We start from the raw sequence: 23,212 nt of genomic DNA on the forward strand, positions 1-23,212 counted from the left end.
AGTTATAAAGTGTGACTACTAAAAAATGTATGTTTGTCAAGATAACAAGAAGACTAAAGACCGGGGAATGAATTCCTTATCATAATGTAATTGAGCTACTTGGGGTTCAGTCATTAGTCAGCTGTTAGCGAGAAAGAGAAAGAATTTAATAACCAAACCAGGCTGATAAACCTGATCTAATAAATGCCTATGGATATATTTAGGACCAAATCACATAGTTTTATGTATTTGCACCCAGTTCACACTGGGACAGCTTCTTGTCAGAGGAGACCAGCCAGATTTAAGGCAGCTAAAACTGAATGGGCGGATGTATTAAAATGCTTACAAATAATTAAATTTTAAAATTTATTTCATCTACTTTCTTAGTAAAATAAATATCAGCTTTATACATGCTAGATGACCTGGGGCATATTATGTAATCTGCCACCAGCTGCTGGTTCAGTTGAATAATCTGTTACTAGGTTTTTACAAACAAATGATGACACCCAGCAGGGATTTTGTCTTCAAAAAAAGCTATCAAAGTTATTTTGAGGCATTACATATACCTAGCTTAAATTTCAATGTCAATAAAAACAGTTTTAAAAACTGTCATATAATGTATCCCAATCATTTCAGATTTTTGCATAAAAGTTCTGCTTGTTTTCTGCGAAATAAGAATTTAAGAGCCTTTTCCCCCCTTTATTAATAATTATGCTGCCGTCTTCGTTGGTGCGCGAGTACTAAATACATTTAACTTTATATTTGACTAAATATTCACTTGATGCTGTGTTGCGGGGGTAATTAGCTGACAGTCATAGACTTTGCCGGTGCATCAGGATTGGAGGACAAGCTCATAGACAGATGCAGATGCTCTCTGTAACAATAAAAACGGAATTTAAGCTAACATCTTACCTACCAGTCTTCCCAGATGAATAGATGTGCCCCCCAAAAATGTAAGTAAAGTATAAAAAGAAAAAGAAAAATCAGACACCGCCTCAGTGTGTGTGCAAATGCAATATAAGGTCAGCAAGTGCAAACAGCTTCATACAGAACAATGAAATTGTGAAACTGTTTGCAGCTGATGCAGAAAAAGTCGAGGAATAAGATTTAAAGTTGCATTTAATTATTTATTTATAGCACTCATCATCTAGGAAATGCAGAGACTTTAAATGCTGAAAAATGTCTTAGTGTTTTTCACAAACTTTAGACGCTCTTACACTCTGAACAAAGGTTCAGAGGATATTCCAGGAATGGCGCTATTTTCCAAAGAACTTACTGGTCAGTAGGTAGTAATTTCATACCTGTTGATCTGTAATCTAGAATCAATAGGTAATGTGTCAAAACATTTTTAGTCTTTTGCTAGTAAGTTAAAGCTTATCTCAAATATGATAAACCTTTCTCTCTGAAGTTGATTGGTGTCAGATTTGTTAATAATTTGTCAATATTTAGGACCACGGTCATAAAATTCACATTACAATACCATGTTTTTGTAAGGAACCAAGATAAATGATTTCTGATTTTTGTTTTTCACCTTTGTGACCTTTAACCCGCACAATGAAACTGACAAAACAAAAATAAATGTAACTAATATGGTGACATAAGTGTACACACTCTTATAAGTAGGGATGTAGGTAATTTCAGAATGAATCCAACCTAAACAGTAGTCAGTACACACCTGTCATCGGTTAAAGTGACTCTGTTTAAAGTTAAATGAATTCCAGTTGTTCTAGTTGGACTTTCATGACATTTATTTAGCTGCATCTTACAATTTCAAATGGATCTCACGTTTAAAAGGTATCAGTGAGGAGGAGGGTACAAAAGAAGTTTAGATAAAGTTTTTTTAAAGTTACTGTGATCCAGGGAATCAGGTGAGGGCTACTTTTTGAAAAGAATCAGGAGACTCTTTTCCGTTATTGTGCCAGATTTCAGTTTTTTACCGTAAGGTATAGCAGAGGAAGAAATATATGCATATATGCATAAGAAAAGGTCGAAATATTGTTCCTTTTCTGCTCAGCCCCACAAAAAGCGCAGGAGCATCAACTCCATCTTGGTGGCAGCAGGATGACTTTACCTCACACAGGCATCTTGTCTGAACGCCCACACCTCCCTTCTTAATAATTAATTTATCCAAGTATTCCCTACAACAGCCTATTTATAGAAGGCTTCACCAAACATCTCTGTGCTCATTTTCAAAGTGCAGCTGAAATACAAGGCAGAGTCTAAGTGGTGGTGCAATATTTTCTTCTCTTAACATGTTCTTTCTTCCATTTCTTGCTTCTGTTTCACTCATTCTTTCAGTTTCTTTGACTACACACATAGTTTACATGTGTTCTTTCACAGACCGCAGCCTGTTCTAATACACTACATCATAAATGCTGTGATGAAGTAATTGCTGTCATCTGTGTAGTGTGATAGCTTTCCAGTTCTGTGATCTAAAAATAGACTTTTCACCACCTTATGGAGAGTAATTACAGAGAGTAACTGTAATTAATAGGATATTGCTTTTGAATTGTTCTTTCAGAGGGTTGTTATAAGATGTATAAAATCTGTAAAACAGCAGCTGTTCTAACATTATTCAATAATAGATAATAAGAGTTATAAAGGAGATCATGAGGATAGTGGTGCATATCCAGCAGAATGCACTGCAGACCCCTAATTTCAGAGGGTCAGGCAGCTGTAATTTTTTTAAATTACTTGATGTATAGATACATTCATTAAATAATTATTTATACTAATTTAATCAGTCTTTTTGTCAGCATGCTTGAATATTCACAGAGCATGATCAATGCCCCCTGACATGTATTATAAAGTCAGCAGAGCTTAAATCAGACTGAACCCAGTGTGCATCTCAGGTAATGATTGTTCACACTGTGTGGCTGCGATGCATAAGTGCACACTGCCCATGTGCATGTGGACTGAATATTTATGGACCAGCACTGACCTGGGCCTTGAAAGTCAGTTTGATATATTCGAGTATGTGGAGAACCAAATATTAAATGCATATGTGATTAGTGTGCTGGTTTCACAGCCTCCACTCTTCAGATGGCTTTTGACAAGATTTTATAACCTTGCTGCCAAAATGCGATTAGTGAGGTCAGCCCCTGATGTTTGACAATAGGGTCATACCTTGATGGGATTTAAGTCAGGCCAGTAAAATTTCTCTTCAGCAAACTGGAAAAAACATTTTGTTATGGGCTTTGCTTAAACCCTGAGGACACTGAAGCAGGAGAAAGTATTCCTCAAACCGTTGCTGTATGCTATAGTGTTTACATTTTCCTTAGCCGCAAGTGTAAATTTGTTGTATTTGTAATGATTTGACTTGTTATTTCAATGAAATACGTGTTTGAGGGAGTTATAAGTAGCTTATTTCGTGTGAAAGAAGAGAAGGATTAAATCTTGAGTGTCTGTTTTAATCATGTGCAATCAAAAAAAATGCAGAAAATGGATGTGTTGACAACTAGATCAGCAAATGTGGAACATGCTGTCTTTATCATTTCTTAGATAAAAGATAATCACATTTTTTTCAGGCCACATAATGTATTGCCATTTTTTTAGATGTGAAATTGATAAGACAATGGAATTCAAATTTGGATGAACAACATTATGATTTTTCTTTTTTTTTTTGTTTTATTCAGGCAGATCTATAACCAGACTCTTGTCAATATGCTGTTGTAATTTGGAGTACTAATGCCCAGATTTCATGATTATTCAACCATGTAAATCTACGTACCAGATATGTTTGGCAGTCAATTAGCTATTCTTTCACTTTTTAAAATTGGCTCTGAATCCCAGCTTCTGTCTGTTTTTATTTAATCTCTTTAAAAGCTTGGGGAGATAAATAAAGCCATTGATTATCGGACATATGTTGTCTAGTTTGTGCTCGAAGAAGTTGTTCCTTTTCCTTGGATGTGAAGCAAAGACAGGCATTCACTACAAAGAAGATTAACAAAGTCAGACAAGTTAAAAATCTAATAGAGAGGAACATCCATTACCGAATGGGCCACCAGTCATGCCAAGAAAAGGCCATTAAGGAAAGCATGGACTCAGCTCCCTGTAGAAAACATTTGCGAGAGGAGCTCAGTAATGGGTCAACAGAGAAGACTGTTTTCATCACTCAAACTAATTGGCATCTGTGAATCTGTAGCTTGAAGAAGGAAAAAAGGAACATGCTCAATGATATTGATTGGGTTTTCTGTGAAGGAGTGCAGCTGGATGATTTCAAAGCTCAGAGATGCAATAAACCTGATGAAGAGCCTCTCCACATATGAACATAAAGAGGTCCAGTGAAGCTGCAATGCTGGTCTTACTGGCTTTGAAGAAATGTCTCGCCTTTTGCTGGAAATGGTTACACAGGAAGAAAACTAATGCTTAGAAGTAACAAGAATCCAGAATTTAATATAAATCTGGATAGGCTTCAAGTTTGAGGCACTGCTCTGTATATCACAATGGTATCTTCAACCAAGTCACCAACACAGACCGCTAATGAGCTCTGTGCAAATTGAGGAGGTCTCATGGATCCATTATGTCCTTGCTCTCGTTCTCCAGGCCGTTCTCTTGATGTATGAATCCATATCAGTTATTATTTTCCATAAATTGAGTTCCATCACTCCCAAGTCCCTGTAATTATTTGTCATTCTCAGTTCCACTTTATTGTGGCCAAAAGCGCTGGATGGCAAGCATGCAAGAAATTGAGGAAAGTGAAGCCAAAGATGAATACAGTGCTTGCCATGCATCACTGACTGCATCAAATGCATAGCTGCAGTCTGCTCAATAAAACTAATCAAACATGAATTTTAAAGGGTATTGACTTGGGTGGATTTGCAAGGGAAAGCATATTTGCCATCTAAGGAAAAGAGAATAGCGGAGTGGGGTGGGCTGAATATGGAAGATCAGAAGTCAGCCTAGCAGTGCAAGGACAGAAAGGGTACGACTATTTTTAACAGACTAATATTTAAACAAGGCACATACACTTTAGCTGGTTGCCTGTTTGTTGTATCAAAACACACTGCTATTGTTCGTACTTTAAATCTGCTGCCACCGCACAACATACACGATCCTCAATTAAATACAAGGTGGGTGTTTTAACATTTGAAGTTGCAGTCATTGTTCTAAAAGTATAATAGTCCTTACTTAATCTTTAGTAAGGACATAGAAGTCCATATTAAAGAAGAAATGATTGAAATTGTGAATACATTCAAAGATGAAATGGATTGCATTTACATTTTGAAAGAAGTTGTGTTGTCAGCAAATCTCAGCTCTAGGCATCTTTTTAGGATGTTTTAGCTCACTGTTTTTGGTCCACCGTGTTACTGTTTTGGTTCCACACTGCTCACCACTGACCAGCAAACGACCACCAAAAGCCTAGTGGATGCTAGTGACTGCATGATCAGTATAGGACATTAGCATTACAGGCACAAATATATACACTCCCCACAAATATTTGCTTAAATGTCCCTTAGCAAGTTGCACCTCAACCAGACACTTTTGGTAGTCATCGGTCCATGGTGATTTAAAACTCCCTTCATTGTGGACAATGATGCTGGTTTTCCAGCACTCCCAGTTCATAGCAGGCTTGAACCTTGGTGGTTTCCTGGGTTGTTCCTAAACATCCTAACCAATTTCCTCAATCATGCTAACTAATGAACCTAATAGAAACTGGCCTTGTCAAATTAAAACACTGTATAATCTTCAGAATCACTTACTAAATGATGTTAAGTACATGCATGTCTATATTTGAGACATGCATGATTTTGAGCCCGTGTGGATTATCAAAAAATTAAAATTGTGTACTCAGTTCTTGTTTTAGCATGTATGCTGTGCAGTCATTCCACTCTGGGCCTTTTAGTACTTTTGTCGCTTGCTTTCTCAGTTTTCTTTAAAAAATATATATAATTTTTTGTGCTGTTGAAGCCTGACTAAATATCTTTAATGTTTTTTGTTCTAGCTGCAGCGGCTGAAACGCTCCCTCTCCTTCAAATCGGTCATACGCAGCAAGAGTGTGGACAACTTTTTCCAGCGCAGCAACGGTGAATCACAGCCACCTTTATGCCTGACTGCCACATCGGCACCACCGGCATCTCCTCCCCCTATGTCTGAGTCCCCCCTGGCCTATGAACACTCTCCCTCTCTCTCTCCATCTATCAGTCCTAACCCTTCGTTGTCATCACACTCCCCGTCTGTCAGTCCTTCAATATATGGGACTTCCAACATCCAGCCAAAGTGTCAGGCCCAGCCAGTGCAGCCAGTCAAGACCCACTGTTTCCAGGAGCATGTCTTCCGTAGGCCTACCAGCTGCCAACGATGCAAACATACAATCCAAGGTAGGTCAGTTGTTCCACTTCAAGAACATCGTATTCACAGCAAAAAGATGCAACCATGTTGGCTCAGGGTGTGGGAATTAGATTGTTATCAAAATGTTTTCTGACGTTTACCTTGATTTATAATGTTAGGGGCTTTTTTTTGTGCTTTTTTGTTATTTGTATCTGTCCATGGTGGAAATAAACGTGACAAAGAAAAAAGGCAAATGCCACTTGAAATTCAAAGACAAACTGATATTCTTGAGTGTTAGAATTTGAATTGTAGAATTTCTTTACCGTCCCTGTCATGATAATTCATAAAATATCTGAATGATCTGTTTCAACAGATATTCTACCTTTGTGTCAATGTGTGTGAGCAAATATTTGCTAAAATGGTCATCTCAGACACAAGCCACACTCGGGACAGGCAGCCAGTCGTAAGAAAGCTGGATTAAAGTCAGGAGACTGAGAGTTAAAGTGGCTTGTTTTAGACAGAGTATGATGTGGAGGAGTGCCAGGATAAATAAGGATTAGTTTGAACTGCTATCATGCAAAGTTATCTGTCTAGATATAAAAACATGAAACTGGAAATGAGCATAATAGGTACCCTGTAATGAACTATAGCTCATTTCTTATTATTGTCCAGTCACTGTGGGCAGTTTGCAGTCTATTTGCTCATTGGTCCCAATGAAACCATCCGACAGCAGGCTTTATGGACCTCTGTATATGCTTCCACTGGGAGTTGTTTTGCCTTCTTGTTCTGTTGGCATGCTGACCTTTCTCAGCAGTGCTGTTTGTGTAAAATGGGATTACCAGTAACATCCACCAAACTGGTGTCTTTGTGTCCCTTTGTCTTTGGATGGTCATCAGTGTAGACCAATTTAAAACCATGTCAGTTTATACACAAAGGCCATTTCTGAAGGTGGATATACTAACTGTGCCTAATATGTAACATTAGTTTTCTGTAATATTTTGCACACAAACTACAATGTATGTGAGTGACATAGCTGGTTTATTTTATACTTGATACAGGAACCACAAATGAGGCACACATCTGGCACACCTCATCTTTGCTACCATTAGAATACCATCGCTAGCTAAGGATCGATTCAAAGCTACAGAAATATTTCCTGACAGGCTTATGGTAACACATGTAATGTTTGGTGTTAATGCAGGAAACTCCAAGCAGGGCCTACGTTGTAAATCTTGCAAGATGGCCACCCACCTCTGGTGCTCCTCCGAGCTCTCCCAGCAGCCCTGTAATGGCAAGGTAAGGCTCTTTGCACCTTCATCAGATTGTTACACTTTAAGGATTGATTGAATGATAGCATACAATTTCAGTGGATGTGTCTGAAATACCAAGATTTAAATATTTCACAGTTATAAAGCACTACTCAGTTTGTTGGCTTTGTCTGAATATTAATTTCAGTGTACCTTAGTTGCTTTGCTCTTTACTGCCATCATCTCCCAACAGCTCTGCTTTGATGTGGCCAAAAATTCTTGTCACTTAGTTAATTACCTTTCTATATGATGTGTTCTTGCATAGAGAATTTACTGAAAACGAGCACGTTCTCTGTAGAATGGAGACTAACACAGATTGCATTGTGCCAGCAGCTTTAAACAGCATCTGGATGCTGTAATTGTCTCTGTCACCTGGCATAGTGTTTTGTCTTGGTAATATGCTTAGCCTCAGATCCCTCCGTCTTGTTAAAAGAGGATAAAGGCCTTTTTCAAGCCAAACCACCAAAGACAAAAAGGTATGGGTTATAATTGGAATCTTTATTGATGATGTTTTCACAGTAGACTGAGACTAAGTGTGAAGCCCGAGGGGAATAAAAGCTGTGGATGACACCTAGAATATACATGGCCAGGTCCAAATATTTTTCACTCTGCCTCTTTGCCCTTCCTCACACATGTGCTGCTCTTCTCACATGACGTCCTCTTCTCTCCCTCTATCTGGTCTGGATGCTACATTTCCTTCCTCCCTTCTCAACTCAGTTGGAAAATCAATATCTCTCTGTACCAGCTGGTCTGGCTAATTCAGTGTGAAATTCAGTGTGTTTGAGGCATACAATCCCTTGAGGATATGACACGGTAGGCTTTCGCCAAGCCTTCGGCAGTGTCCTTTTCGATCACTGCGCGGTCATCAAATCGGGGATTAGGCATTTTACTGAAACTGAATGGAGTTCAAGGCTACATCGACATACATTAAGGGGTTCACTGACTCCGAACCAAAGCATGCCACCCAAAAGTTTTGTGTACAAAACATACTCTTCAATGTAAATTGCAGTTGGATTACAATTACTGTGTGTCAATTTCTCAGGTACAATTCATAAATGATTTAAAATTGGAGAAAAAATGTAAAGGGAACAAATTAAAGTCGGAAAAACTTACATGTGTGGCAATTCATGTAAAGTAGCCAGGTTTCCAATTTTGTATACATGTTACTAAAGTTAAGTCCCCAAAAACAGGAGCTCTGGTGCAATCATAAGTCCTCCCAGGCTTGAACTCCACTGTCTTTTAAGGACATTTAAAATAATAAATCTGTTTAAAAAAATCACTTAACATATTCTGTGTTTTGGGTTTGTTTGTTTTTTTAATTCATTTTTACACTTTAAAATGTTTCATTTATATTTATGCTCAAGTCTTCAGTGTGTTTATCTGTTCTAGGGCAGCAGCCAGAACAGTAATAACTAACAGAGTCTAACAATACCACCATGGAAATTTATAGTTACTGCTTTTTAATCCTTCTTGACTGGAAATGAATCATAAGTGATCCCAGAAGTATTATTTTTTTATTTGTTTATTTTTTTTGTATGAGCCTCGGTCAGATTATATTCAGGTTATATACATTTTTTTTTACTCTTATAACAATGTCATATCATTGTTATAAGAGTTACGTGACCCAGAAGAAGAATGGAAAAAAATTCAAATTTTAACAAATGAACAGTATATTTTTTTCCTTTGAAATTTATTCTCTTGGGTTTGAGTAATGAAAAAAAAACTTAAACAAGCATTATTACATGAGGAGAATGGTCAAACAAAAAAATCTGAGTGGCTTAGACCTTAGAAAGCACAAGAGAGATATTGATGACTGCGCTCTTCTTGGCTCACTCTCAACCCATTTGCTGAGTGCACCGATATATGACCAATTACTTTAAAACGTCTCCAGAATCAAGCAGCTTTAAATTGGCTTGGAATCATGACAATTTTTTGCTAATCAATGCTAATTTGAATTAAAGATGAATTACAGTATTATTAGAACTAGGCCTGCTGCATTGCACAAAATCGTTGCTTCTGTGTGAAGTCTTTATACAGTTCAGAAATCTGAATCCAGTTTTGATCTTAAATAAGTGTGAACTTTCAGCTTGTCTGCTCCCCTAAAGACTAAGCCATTCCAGTAATACTGTCACAATAGTAAGATATTGTGATACTTAAACAAAAACCTGTTTTCAGTTAAAAGAAAACATGATAAGGGTTAAATACAAATAAATAAAGGCTGGGTAAAAATTTAAAACATCTGGGGTTGACAGCTGTCCTTGTCTTAGAGACAGTAGGTATGTGTAAAGTGATGGCCTGCTTGCTTTTGAAATAAGGAGAACTTCATAGAAATTTAAGCTACTGAGTGATCCGGGTTCTGGATAAATAAAGTTACCGCTCACTCTTTAATGTGAAAGAAAGGTTTGTGTGCTTAAGAACATTTTCTACCTACAGTTTTGAGCACAGTTTATTTTAATTGGCATTTGCTGAATAGTTGAGCCCAGTTGTCTCTCAATAATTAGCAAAAGTGTGAGAGTGAAGCATTTGCTATATTTATTTACTGAGGTGTGTGTGTGTGTGTGTGTGTGTGTGTCCAAATTCCTGTAAAGAACCTTGTGATAAACAGATTAAAAAAAGGATGGTATTTAAAATATTCAGTGAAAAAACACAGCATTAATACCAGGACTTGGCTTTAGTTGCTTATCTGTGTCTCTATGCTAAAGGTACAACAATGCATAAAAAGAAGATTAATGGCATAGACTTAAAAAAACAAATTGTGAAATGAATAATTTAGGCAGTTTATGGAGGAGATGGCACGCAGATTAATAATAAAAATACAAAAAGTACAAATGTAACGCTTTTATTGAGAACTTATGACTTAGCCTTATTAAAGCACATAAGGACAGAGATAATCTGTTAACCTGTATTTAGTACTAGCAACAGGAAGTACTAATAAGTACTACAAATGATATAATTCTGAGAGTAAAACTATATATCATCGTTGTTAATAAGGAGGTTTGGTAATAATTGGCCTTTTTTCATCAGTCTATGATCATCTGATCTATAGAAGTCTATAGGAGACTATCCAGGGTAAGCTCATTAGCTAATGAGCAATTCAATGAGCAGTTTCACATTCAGATGTGAATCCGACCCAGATTCAAAACAAAACACTGGGTGACATCATGGTAGCTACATCCATCTTTTATCCTGTCTATGGTGCACTTTTATGCTGAATACAGCACGAGTCTATGACTAATAGCAGGGCATAGTGGACAAAGTCACCTCACCGAGAAGGTGTGCATCCGCAGCATTCTGCTCCTTTTTTGTTCCTGTAACGTCTGATCAACTTTCAGAAAGTGCAGTAATGATCATTGTTTAGTTTTGTAGACACACCGATAGCTGTGCACACTGTCAAACAGGTTTCATTTCGTTATAAAAGTCAACTAATATTTTGCCAGTCAAATGCCATCAATGGCCGTAGTGTTAAAATACAGTGAGAGTAAACATTTGATTTGCACCCCCCCCCCCCCCCCCCCCCCCAGCTGTTACCACATGCATACCACTGTCTGGCCTGAAAATAGCCATAATCTCCTTCTGTACCTTAAAACAGCATTTCACTTTTGAATGATTTCTGTACTTTTTAGATGATCTACAATCAGATATATTAAATGATCACAGCTGCCAGTTTCTTTTATTATTTTTAAAATTGTAGATCCTGGAATAAATCATTTAGTGATAATTGGGGTTGGTAGATGGCAATTGTTTATCAGTAATTTCTGGTATGGTGTGCTTTGACCTTGTGAAATATTTTTGTATAGAAAAACATCTCATGAATTTTCATGAGATTGTTTTAATCTAAAAAGAAAACACAACCTTGAAAGTGTTGTGTTTTTTTTTTTAAGTACAACTGTGCTAAAAGTAATTTAGAGATTAAAGCCCTTTACCTGATATGTTATTTTCAGCATATATCACAAAAAGATGAAAGAAGAAAACAATCTAAGAGCTTAAATAAAGCTGAGATTCTTTAGAAACTGTTTCTATTTTGCGTCCCTTTCATGAAAAACAAGGCTTTGGAATTTATCTCTGAGTCACGTCCTGTAGCTAAACATGTTTCTCTTACTAAATAAAGAAACACAATCAGATATCAAAGGAGTACAGTATCAGATCTGTACTGGCGAGCTTCAGTTTGACAGTGACAAACCTTTGTGACGAATTAATGCAGACACCACGTGATTAAATCTTCCTGAAGGCAGGCATATAAAAGGTACAGCAGTGTTTTTGGACATTTCTCCAACAAATCATCTAATGCTTAGTGTAATGCTAACACACTTTGCTTGTAAACATCATGCTAACAAAAGTTAACACCTTGTCAGATGTTGACTGCCACTGGTTACTCGGGGGGGGGGGGGGGGGGGGGTCAGTACTGAACCACTGCCTGGAATGCATTCCTTCATGCTAAAATCCCTAAAATTAAAGCCTCTGATGGAAAAATATGAACAATATTTTGCATTTATTGCGTTCAAGACACATGAACTACCTTAGTATGTGCTTTGATAAATATCCCTTCGTTTTTGCCATATTTTAAGGTGCACCTTTATAGTCTAATGTTGTCTCACACGACATCCCAGCAGTAATATTTTGCCTTTGTTACTTTGGACCACTATGCTTTCAGTCACCAGATATGTGTGTATATCTCTGTGATGCTAGTGTCATCTGACAGAAGAGTTGTATTTGATTGCCTGGATGCAAATGGGCTGCAGCAGCAGAAGAAGACCACAGCCGGTGCCACTCCTGGTAGTTAAGAAGAGGAAAAATGAGGCTCTCAAATAGAGGGGTTCACCAAAATTGAACAATAGAGGACTGAAAGACATTGTCTGTTCTGTTGAGCACAAACAACATGAAAGCATGGAGCTATCCTGCCTTCAGCTTTTGGTGGTTTATGAAGATGGCGGTGATGGTGTGGGGGAAGTTTTCTTGGCACATTTGGGCCCCTCAGTACAAAGTGAGCATCATTTAAACCCCACAGCCTGCCTGAGTATTATTGCTGACCATGTCCATCCCTATTAAGACCACAGTGTACGCATCTTTTGATGGCTGCTTCCAGCAGGATGACACACTATGTCACAAAGCTCAAATAATGTCAAAGTGGTTCCCTGAATATGACAATGAGTTTGGTCTGCGTAAATCGCTTCCAGAGCCACCACATCTGAATCCAATAGAGCACCTTTAGGATGTCGTGTAACAAGAGATTTGTATCACAGATGAGCAGCAACTGTGGGAGGCTGTCATGTCAATATAGACCAAAATCTCTGAGGAATGTTTCCAGCACCTTGTTGAATCTAAGCCTTGAAGCGCTTCTAAAGGCTAAAGGGGTCTCGTAGGTGTAATAAAACACATTTTGCGTTTTATTTATTGCAGTATGTTTTAGTATTTTTCACATGGATAAAAATTTGTTTTATTTAATTTGAATAAAACTCAAAGAAAATATATAATTTGCAGTTTTGAAAAACACAAACAAGATTATTTTGAGTGCATTCACATTTGAACCTTTTCAATTACTCAGAGTTCATGAGTATTTTCTGTAAGTATGTATAAGTATGTTCTGCTTTTCCTTACAAAAGCATTTTTCCACTTCAAGTAACATTTCTCCTTTTCTCTTTCCTTCTTTGCTGTCTCTCTCCTGGTATGTCAGACAGGAGCTTTTAAAAGAAACTTCAGCTCTCCTCTTCTTACCATTGATCCACTGGGTGTGGTTAGAGAGGCTCCTGCTGCGCAGGGTGAGTGATGGAAGCACAGACTGATTTATCTCAGCAGCAAATAACTAGACTCCGAGGATGACTAATCACAATGTCTGCGGCCTTTCATGCTTTATACATGAGAGGCGTGCGTGCGTGTCTCAGTATAGTATCATCTATAAAACTGCACATATGATGATCTTTTCCTTTTTGTCTGGTCATATGTAGAAGCAGATAATAGCACTGTTGATCCTGTGTATGAGGCCTTGCGCTACGGGATGACACTGGCTCAGTTGAGTCAATCCAGCTTCAGCAGTATCTCAGAATCACCCTGTCATGAGGTATAAATGCACAGAGGCAGACACACACACATAAAATACACTGACAACCCTCATCATTCAGAAAAATTTATGTTGATATAATTTCTTGCAAGAATATTGTTCTTCCTGTCTTTATCATAGGAAGAAAAACTGCAGGACAAACTAGAAAATCAGCCTATAGCTGAAGAGGATCACATCCCAGGAAGTAAGTCAAATATTTTCTTGAATACAGGAAATGCATTTTGTTATGTTGTCATTAGGGATGGGTACCGGTATCCGGTGCCATGATGGCACCGGTTCTGACATAAACGGTAGTAACCAGACCGAAAAGCAGCGCACATTTCGGTGCTTCATTTCGGTGCTTTTTTTTTCTGAGATGTCATACACTTTGAATTCTAGCCAATCATTTTACGTTTCCGAGGATAGTAGGCGGGCCCAGGTACGTACGTACTTTTAGAGCAGAGCTACAGATTAAAAATGCCCAAGACGAAGCGGTCAAAAGTCTGGCTGTACTTCACAGCAAAATATGCAAACTCACCAGCCTGCAACAAGTGCTTTAAGGTGATACTGTGATACTGTCAAAGGAGGTAACACCTCAAATCCGATGAAACACCTGGCGACGCATAGCGGGTTTTTTTTTAAAGCAGAAAAATGCGCCGTATTTGATAGCTTGCTGCGAGACCTCACACCGAGCGCATCTACTGCGGGTGTGGTGGTGACGGATGATGATGGCAGCAGCAGCCGTTCTTCTCTGCGTGAGTAGCTTCATGTTGTTCGTGTGCAATTTACGTTGAGTAGGCTAACCACGTTATTACATTAATGCATGTAAGGTGAACTAGCAAACACTGTCGTAGTTACATGCAGCTGTCTTCTTGTTTGATGGCAGATACTCCCTTCACCCTGGCCAAAAAGGCTAAAATGACCAAAGAAAAAGTGGAAAACAGTTAAACATGAGAGGTTTTTGGACAAAGTTTGTTTTTTCCATTGTTTAAGCACTGCTTCCAGCCAAGAGTGATATCATATATGCCCTATAGCTGCAGAAAAGGCTAACATTGTTATCTTTTTACAATAAAAACAGCTGAACATGAGAGGTTTTTGGACCAATTTTGTGTTCTCCATTCTTTAAGCACCGGTTTGAGCACCGTTTAAGCACCGGCACCGTTTCAAAAGTACCAGTTTGGCACCGGTATCGGATAAAACCTAAACGATACCCATCCCTAGTTGTCATGCTAAAATTCCTTGAGGATTATTCTTAACATAACATCAGATCTCAATAGAGGAAAACAATCATGCTGGGAATCTGTTTTAATTGTAATGAAAAGTATCAACTTACAGAGGACTTGATTCAAAAACACACTGAAAATCAAAGTGAAAAAAATGATGTTCATTTTGCCAAAATTTAATTTCAGCAACTAATTTAATTGTATAGCCTCCTCAACATTCTCAGGCATGCTTCTAATGAGATAATGGATGGTGTTCTGGAGGTTCTCCTCCCAGATCTGGACCAGGACATCACTGAGCTCCTGGACAGTCTGAGTCAGGGTGCTGTTGCCTGGGCTGTATACGTTTGTGCCTCCCTCTCAAACCATCACTGACCCACCACCAAAACTGATCATGCTGCATTATGTTTTACAGGCAGCACAACATTCTCCATCTCTTCTCCAGACCTTTTGACATCTCTCACGTGTGCTCAGTATGAACATGCTTATTTCTTTGAAAACCACAAGGCAGTGGACCTGCTTTTATTCTATGGCAAATGCCGGTCGAGCTCCATAGGTAATGAGCACAGGGCAACTAGGATACTGGGTTCTCAGGAACAGACTTAATGAGGGTGGCCTGACTGTTTGGTCAGAAGCATTCACACCAGCGTCCTGCTGGAGGTCATTTTTTTTAGCTCTGGCATCATGCTGTTCCTCTTTGCACAAAGGAACAGATACCGGTCTTTCTGATGGGTTAAGGACCTTCTACCACCCTGTCCAGCTCTCCTAACTGCCAGTCTCCTGGAATCTCTTCCAAGCTCTTGAGACTGCGCTGGGAGACACGGTGAACCTCCTGGAAAATGGTGCATATTAATGTGCCATCCTAGTGGAGTTGGACTACCTGTGCATACTCTGTAGGATGCAGGTATTGTCTCATGCTACCAGTAGTTTCTTATTCAGTAACAATTTCCCTTTAAAAAAAAAAGACTTGGTAAACTCTCATGCTGGACAGATATAGACATTAGTTGAGTATTTGTTCATCACTGTTGGGTAACTGGTCCAGAGTCCAGGGACATCACTGTGCTTAGCCAAGAAATAGTCCCTTGCATAACCCACCTTCTTTTCTTTTAAAGCTATTTTTAATTTCAAGCTAACACTAAACAAATGAGACAGAGCATGTCCATGTGTGAGCTTTAGAGCTTCTGGTAGATGTAGTTTACTCTTTTTCTTTTTTTTTTTTTTAAGGTTTGACATTTTTCCTTGCTTCTGACAGCTGGGCTCTAGTTTCAGATTGCGTTGCTTCAGACTCATACTGATTGTTTACAAAAACAAACAAAAAAACCCCAAAATATTCCTTGTGTAGGGTCTTTATGTAACATTTTCTGACTACATACTGACAAAAGAAAAAACATGCACCAGTACATTGGTCCTGAAAGTGATACTGTACAGGTATTGATTAATCTAGAATTTGTCATTAAAACAACTTTATGGAATATCTGAATACTGAGTGAAAAAATGTGTAATGCATAAAAAACACTTTTTGAAACAATACGTTACACAGTTTGAGTATTTAAAGAACAAATGTTCAGCTCTAATACATTGTGATGTGTTTCTGGTAAAGGACAATTACTAAATAAATGTCAAAGAGTTAAAGGACCACATTAACATAATATACAGTACAGTGTAGAGTTGGTAGTGTGTGTCTTCTGAACTTTTCCTCTTTGACTTTAGTCCCAGGAGAAGAGATCATCTCTGTTTGTACTGCTGCCACTTTATAGTGAATGACCTTCCCTTCTGCCTTACTTGTTTGCCACAAAGTGACAAGAGCTCTCCCACTTACTGTCTTGTCTGTTCTTTCTTTCTCTTACACCACCACTCTTTCTTGATTTGTTTCCTTTTTTTCTATGTGACCTTTCTTTGTCTCATGCATATTATCTGTCTTTGGTTTCTGTGTCTGTCTCTCCAGTGCTCACCCCTCCTGAAAGCGAGAAGGCTGATTCAGAAGAACGGGTCAGTCTAAAGGTGTGTAGTCAGCATTCCTCTGTTATTTCAGCTTCTTTTTTTTTAATTAGTACAAATGCATTCTGTCAAAAAATATTTTTATGTTTGATGATTCCACAAGAGAAGCATGCAAAAAAGCAATCTTGATTTTCCATCTGGTTTTTGTTTTGTTAGACTCCAAAACGAATGGAGGTTCGCTCTATTCACACGTATGTGGCGCTCTACAAGTTTCTGCCTCAGGAGAAGAACGATTTGGAGCTGCAGTTAGTAAAATTCCTTTGTTTACTGTTTGTTTGTGTGTCATTTGTTGTCAATATTGTTCAGTTCCGAGAGATGAGAAAGTGTGTACCTGGACAAAATTTTACTGACATTCACCCACCATCTGCTTCCCCAGCAGGATGATTGTAGGGGGTTGCATGGTTCGGATGGAAAGGGAGAGCATGCTGGGAGGTCAGGAAGGACAAACAGCTGCACTGTGTGTTAAAAAAGGAGTTTTTGTATGTCAGTAGGTGCAGGAATCTTCTGAGTGTAGAATTACACCCAACAGTAATCTGGAGGATAATTCTGTGCAAGAAGACAGCACATCAGGAATTTCTTTACATGGACAACAGTCCACTAAGAAAGCTCAGTAATGTTATAAGTGTTCAGACATTGCTGGATTCATCAGTCTGGTACATTTATGGCATTCACTTACATTTCACTTAAATGTTATGTTTCTTATGGCTTTATATAGACAAAGTGGTTGTGTTTCTATTAATGAATATTATCTGAATAAACTCTAATTAACTGCACTTTTCTTGGGATTTCAGCACACATGTCTATATTTGTACTGTACTGCATCAGCCACTCACAGAAAAAGCTCAGACAAACCGATATCTCTACTAGGTTGGGAATACCAGAACTATATGATAGACAAGTATTCTAATCTTTTTTTTAAAAATAGCAACAGTTTATTAGACATCAGAGACTGCTGACTGTGCTGTTGTAATTTTATTGCAAGTGCAGACACTTGTGATAAGTAAATGTTGGTTCGGAATAAAATAGCCCTTTATTGTTATTGTATATGTAAGGTGAAATTACGGGTGCTTAGTGCCAACTGTGCAGGAGTTTAAACAAATCAGGAATAAATGGCAAACAGAAGAAATATATACAAACTAGAAGAATACATATACAAAACAAGAGAAAGGCACACTTTGGAGAGCAAAGTGTTTGGAAGCAGTGAAAAGGACTGTCTGAGTATAGAGTCTGTGTGTGAGCGGCCTGAGTGATGAGGGTTACTCAGACCATGGCTCAGATTAATGAGATGGGTGGGCAGGGGTGGGGTGTGGGGGGTTAGTGTTTTTTAACAGTCTGAATGACCCAGGGGAAGAAGCTGTTGGTGAGTCTGGAGGTGTGGGACCTGATTGACCTGAGGCGCTGACCAGAGGGCAGCAGGTCAAACAGGTGGAGGGCAGGGTCACCTGTGATGGCCCTGGGTTTTCTGAGACAGAAGGATCTGGCAATGGCCTCCAGGGGTGGCAGAGAGCAGTCAATGATTTTTTTTTTTTTTTTTTGGGGGGGGGGCATTGTTAATTACCCTATGCGCAGCCTTCCTGTTCTCATTTGTGGCCCCTGCGTACCAAACACCAAGGCAGTAGTAGAGCACACTCTCCACTGAGGAGCCAGTAGAAGGCCAGCAGCATCTTCCAGTCCAGGTTATTCTTTCTAAGGACACGGAGGAAGTTTAGCCACTGTTGGGCCTTAATAAGGTCAGCTCATTAAAGTTAGGTCAGCCTATTAAGATTGCTGTTGTGACTTTAATGGAAAACTGACCAAAGTACACAGTCCAGCATGAAGCCAGCTATTTCAGTTGCCTTCAGACTAATGGAAAGAAGCGTCTCAGGCTGCTGTGATATTTACAGGATTATACATAATAGAAGAGGGAACAAATACATAGTGAAGTCCATTTTCGTTATGTAGCACATTAAAAAAAACCCACCAAGACACAAATGGTTGATCAAAAGTGTTCCAGTTCAGGCAAACCCCTTAACACACACACTAGCCTGAAAATGGTCAGTGTTATTCTGCTGCTGTATACTTACTGCCATTATTAGTATTTTAAATGACATTTGAAAAACTCTAAATGGTTTACATCAATGTAAAAATACCACCTCCACAGTTCTTACTTTGTAATAAGGGTTGATAGACAGCAGAAGTATTGTATCTTGTATTTCCTGTTGTCTATAGGTGCAAATATGCGTCGAGTTAGTTTTCACTGTATGCCTCTGTGTGTTAGCCCTGCGACAGACTGGCGACCTGTCCAGGGTGTACCCCACCTCTCGCCCTATGACAGCTGGGATAGGCTCCAGCACCCCCCGCGACCCTAAAAAGGATAAGCGGAAGCAAATGGATTGATGGGTGGATGTATATCTAACACTGCCAACTGTTTAGTCTTTTTTTTTTTTTTTTGGTAAAAATAGAATAAAATTACAAGGGAACATCAAACCTGACACTATTGCTTTTAAAGTGGTAAAAATCCTCTTCAAAGGATACTCAGCTCACTGCACTCTGGTCTATATTCTATTTTCTCTGCAGGCCTGGTGACAGAATTCAAGTGACAGATGATTCCAATGAAGACTGGTGGAAGGTAGGCTTTATAAAACAGACTTGATATTTAAATGCACCGAAGTGTTATCTATTCACTAAGTCATTCGGAAGCATTACATTTTCTTTCTTTTTAACTGAGCCAGTGCTTTTGTAAATAACATATTTACTTATCCAGGACCCTCAGCTCGACATCTGAACGTCCTTTCCATCCAGGGCTGTTTGGTCACAGTAACAGAGTTGATAGTTGAGCCCTGAAGTAAGGCAGGTATGACTGTTAGCAGAGCTAGTTAACATGAAGAGGAAGAGGACAGATTGCTATCTATGTTTTAATGAGACAGCAGGCGTTTTAACCTTGACCAGCAGAAGGACAGACGAGTCTTCACATAACAAAACATCAGGGAAAAGTAAAAGCTTGTCTTACCCGACAGGGTGGCAGCAAAGGAACTATTTTTCTGCAGCTAATTTTAGTTAACAAAGAAGCCTCAATTAAATGAATGAAAAGATCATCAAGGGGCTCATTTAAAATTGACTGTAAATAAATATTTTTGTTGTATTTTTCTATTTTCCTTCTTAAAGAGTACAAACCAAATTACTTCAGAAAACAATATTTGTTACTTGATTTAAACACAGTACAATTCTTCATTCAGAATGTGTTTAAACTGATTCAGGACAGTCTAGTGACTTCAGCTACAAATGCACAAACAGTGCTACTGTTATTTCAACAAAAATAACAAAAAAACATACAAACCACCTTCCAAAAGAGATACTTACACTCTGCAGAAATCTGCTGTTTCCCTTTTATATATGCTTTCAGTTTAAGCAAGGACTCAGCCAAGCCAGCAAAATGGGTAAATTCTGAGTTGTGCAACTCCAGCATTCCTGGGTTTTGTATGCTTGTGTGCCAGAGTCTCTGAAGAGAATAGCAGGGGATTAGGGCTTCACAAATACAAAAATGCTTTTTGGTCTAGTGGCTGTGTTGCTAATTAGGGAACAAAAACTCAGAAATCTCTTTTTAATTCCAGATTTCTTGCTAATTGTGACGGTTCATTCTAATTCATTTCTCTTATTGTGGTACAAATGTGATGGTTATTTGAGGGCTGCAGAGGAAGCTGCCTCTGAGTAACATACTCATGTTGGAACATAAGCGGACATGATATGAAATAATTTACCTTAAGCGAGTGAGCAAAGTTGAGTGAAAACCCAGTGAGTGAGATCTATTTTTATACTACAACCAGTGCAGACCTTTTTTTCCTCTCTGTTTAGACTAACGGGCTAAATGTTTGTGTATGTGTGTGTCCTTGGTTGGGTGTGTTTGCCAGGGGAAAAGCAGAAACAAGGTGGGATTTTTTCCGGCCAACTTTGTGCAGCGTATCCGCCCTGGTGAGAGGGTGTGGAAGGTCACTACTGGTTTCCACGGCAACCGAGACAAAGGCCAGATGACTGTGAAAGAGTCCCAGGTGAGACTGTAAAATACACACAGTTTCTCTTGCACGCTGAAAGCCTTTTCAAAATCTATGCAAAGGAATGCAAAAAGCTGCTGAGATTACCGAGGACTGCATGTTATGACTGGGGTTTTTTTTTTGCCTCAGTCCAGAAACTCACATATATTTATTTTTTTTATTTCACTTGCCCTTCCACCTGCTCCATTGTCCTCTCTTCTTGCCTTTCCTCACCGTCTGACTCTCCCTCTGCAGATCTGTATCGGGAAGAACGAGGAGATTGACGGCTTCCTCCGGCTGAGCAGCGGGAAGAAGAGGGGCCTGGTTCCTGTGAAGTGTCTGCTAGAAATATGACGGTGCTGCTTTCGCCTTGACCCTCATTTTGTTACAGTGATGGAGGAATACTCAGGAGTGTTTAGCCAACACCTCACTGACCACCAACCACCCGCCTCCATCTCAAAAATGTGGCAGTGAAAGCAGTGTGAGTGGAAGATAACTCACAACTTTGCTTTTTACCGCAGTTTAAGACCTAAAGGATGCAGGGGCTTCCTTGCAATTATTTAGAGCTACTTTTCTTGTAGCACAGCTTTCCTTTTTTTATACCCTCACAAATGAAATGTAGCATTATGTGGAAGAGGATAAGTGTGCAGGAAGCCTGGCTACCTCAATAGCCATCTCCATTGGCCATCTGTTTTTGAGAAAGAAGAGAGGACTTTTTAATTATGATGTCGAGGCTTGTCCAAGCCTAAAGAGACATTGTAAGCAAACTGTCTTAATGTCATTGTTTTTATAGAGGAAACGAGACATTGTGAAAGTCTGTAGCTGTTTATTGTGATGCGTTGTGCAAACACACTGTCTGGCTGTTTGTTTGAAACCCTGTTAAACCGCCTGGATTTGATAGATTTAGCTGAGAATTTAAACCATATTTGGATGTCTGCACTGCAGCTCTATATGAGCACATTTTACATCATGATATGAATTGATGATATGGATATGTGTCACTCCTGCTCCGAGTAGAAAAAGATTCAGGTATTACATAATATATAAAAGTAAGTCTTCTCGGCTACATCTTTTATTAATGACACACACAGATGCCGAGGTTTTTACATTTCAGACTGCTCTCCGGTGATTGGAATATCGTAGACTTGTGCTCTTCACAGCTCTGATGTGACAAATGCTTTGCGTGCACCTCGGGGAGTTTCTTTGTCAGTGTGCCCTTCAGTCGCACTTTCTTTACACACACAGATTTCATAATTCACTCTGTTCAGTGTAGCGTTAAAAACCATCCACTAGAATCTGCTTTCTTCATCATATAAACACCAAGCCTTGTCTATCTGTATGTAATGTCCTGTAATATTCGCGGCCATATCTAGTTGTGTACTTCAGCATGAGGATGGTGTCAATGTTAGGACTTTTTGATGTGCTTGCTTTTCCTCCTGGACAGAGCAGAGCAAAGAAATAATCCAGGATGATTTATTAAACTCTTCCAACTTTCAGTCTCTCAGACACTCAAAAGTTTATGTTATTTTAAATCAATGCCAAGTTTCTCCCAGCACACATAAGTGATAAGTATTAAAGAGAGACCAGGGTTAGGAAAAAGACTAAATCACCTCACGACACTTGGTTTATTGCTCTGTCATTTGAAAAAAATAAGGCAGTCATGGACTGCCTTTGTTGTGGCAATAACTGTAAATACAATTATGACAGTATTTGTAAATAGCCTTAAAAATATTGTATATAGCGGCTCTGAATAGCACTCTGGTTAAGAGGTTTGCAGCTATCCAGGACCCAACTAAGGGCATTAATTTCACAGTTACAACTTACAGGAAATTACTATTTATTGTCTTACTTACCTATGTATGCATCTCGTTGCTCAATTAACAACTACCCCTGTCAGCACAAGTCTTTTCAGATACTATGCACAACAGTTCTAGTCACTCACCTTATTTTATACTCTGCTTATTTCCAGTGTATCCACACGTGTGTCGGTGTGCTTTTGCAAGGATTTGAATTTGGACTTGCTTTTACATCTTGAATTAGTCTGTACCATGCTACTCTTAAACATTATCCTCACTGACTAGAACCAAAATTGGCTCAGGATCAGTATTACCAGGTGAATCTCAAATCTAAATGCGCACTACCAGGCTAGTTCTCTGCATGGCTAGCTGCTCTGTGATCTTCACAGCTCTCAATAAAGTTAAATGAACTCTAAAATGCTGTCTTTTTGTCTTTGTTATCCAATTTTGTGCTTTCAGTTTGAAGTCAGCAATAGTTGTGGAGAGTAAAGATTTGGAAGTATAACCTATTTCTCTGCAACTCTTTGGTTTTATCACTAAAGGCAGAAAATTGCTGCTTTAATTTAGTGCTTTTAAAAACCAAACCAAAATTTTGAGTCTT

At 38.7% G+C, this 23,212-nt stretch overlaps 1 protein-coding gene across 1 annotated transcript in view; it reads left to right on the forward strand.

The window, feature by feature from the left end:
• LOC146512630 (SH3 and cysteine-rich domain-containing protein 2-like) overlaps positions 1 to 23,029 on the forward strand; it is a 40,235-nt gene extending 17,206 nt beyond the window's left edge. The window contains exons 2-11 of the mRNA XM_085170584.1: positions 5,924 to 6,299; positions 7,451 to 7,545; positions 13,228 to 13,312; positions 13,499 to 13,611; positions 13,732 to 13,795; positions 16,756 to 16,811; positions 16,965 to 17,053; positions 19,365 to 19,416; positions 20,696 to 20,833; positions 21,071 to 23,029. Of these exons, the coding sequence (XP_085026710.1) occupies positions 5,924 to 6,299; positions 7,451 to 7,545; positions 13,228 to 13,312; positions 13,499 to 13,611; positions 13,732 to 13,795; positions 16,756 to 16,811; positions 16,965 to 17,053; positions 19,365 to 19,416; positions 20,696 to 20,833; positions 21,071 to 21,169 (1,167 nt within the window). The 3' untranslated portion in view covers positions 21,170 to 23,029. The remainder of the gene's footprint in view (positions 1 to 5,923; positions 6,300 to 7,450; positions 7,546 to 13,227; positions 13,313 to 13,498; positions 13,612 to 13,731; positions 13,796 to 16,755; positions 16,812 to 16,964; positions 17,054 to 19,364; positions 19,417 to 20,695; positions 20,834 to 21,070) is intronic.
• The last annotated feature ends 183 nt before the right edge of the window (positions 23,030 to 23,212 follow it).

Source organism: Neolamprologus multifasciatus, chromosome 8 (genome assembly GCF_963576455.1).
Source record: "Neolamprologus multifasciatus chromosome 8, fNeoMul1.2, whole genome shotgun sequence".
Taxonomy (NCBI): domain Eukaryota; kingdom Metazoa; phylum Chordata; class Actinopteri; order Cichliformes; family Cichlidae; genus Neolamprologus; species Neolamprologus multifasciatus.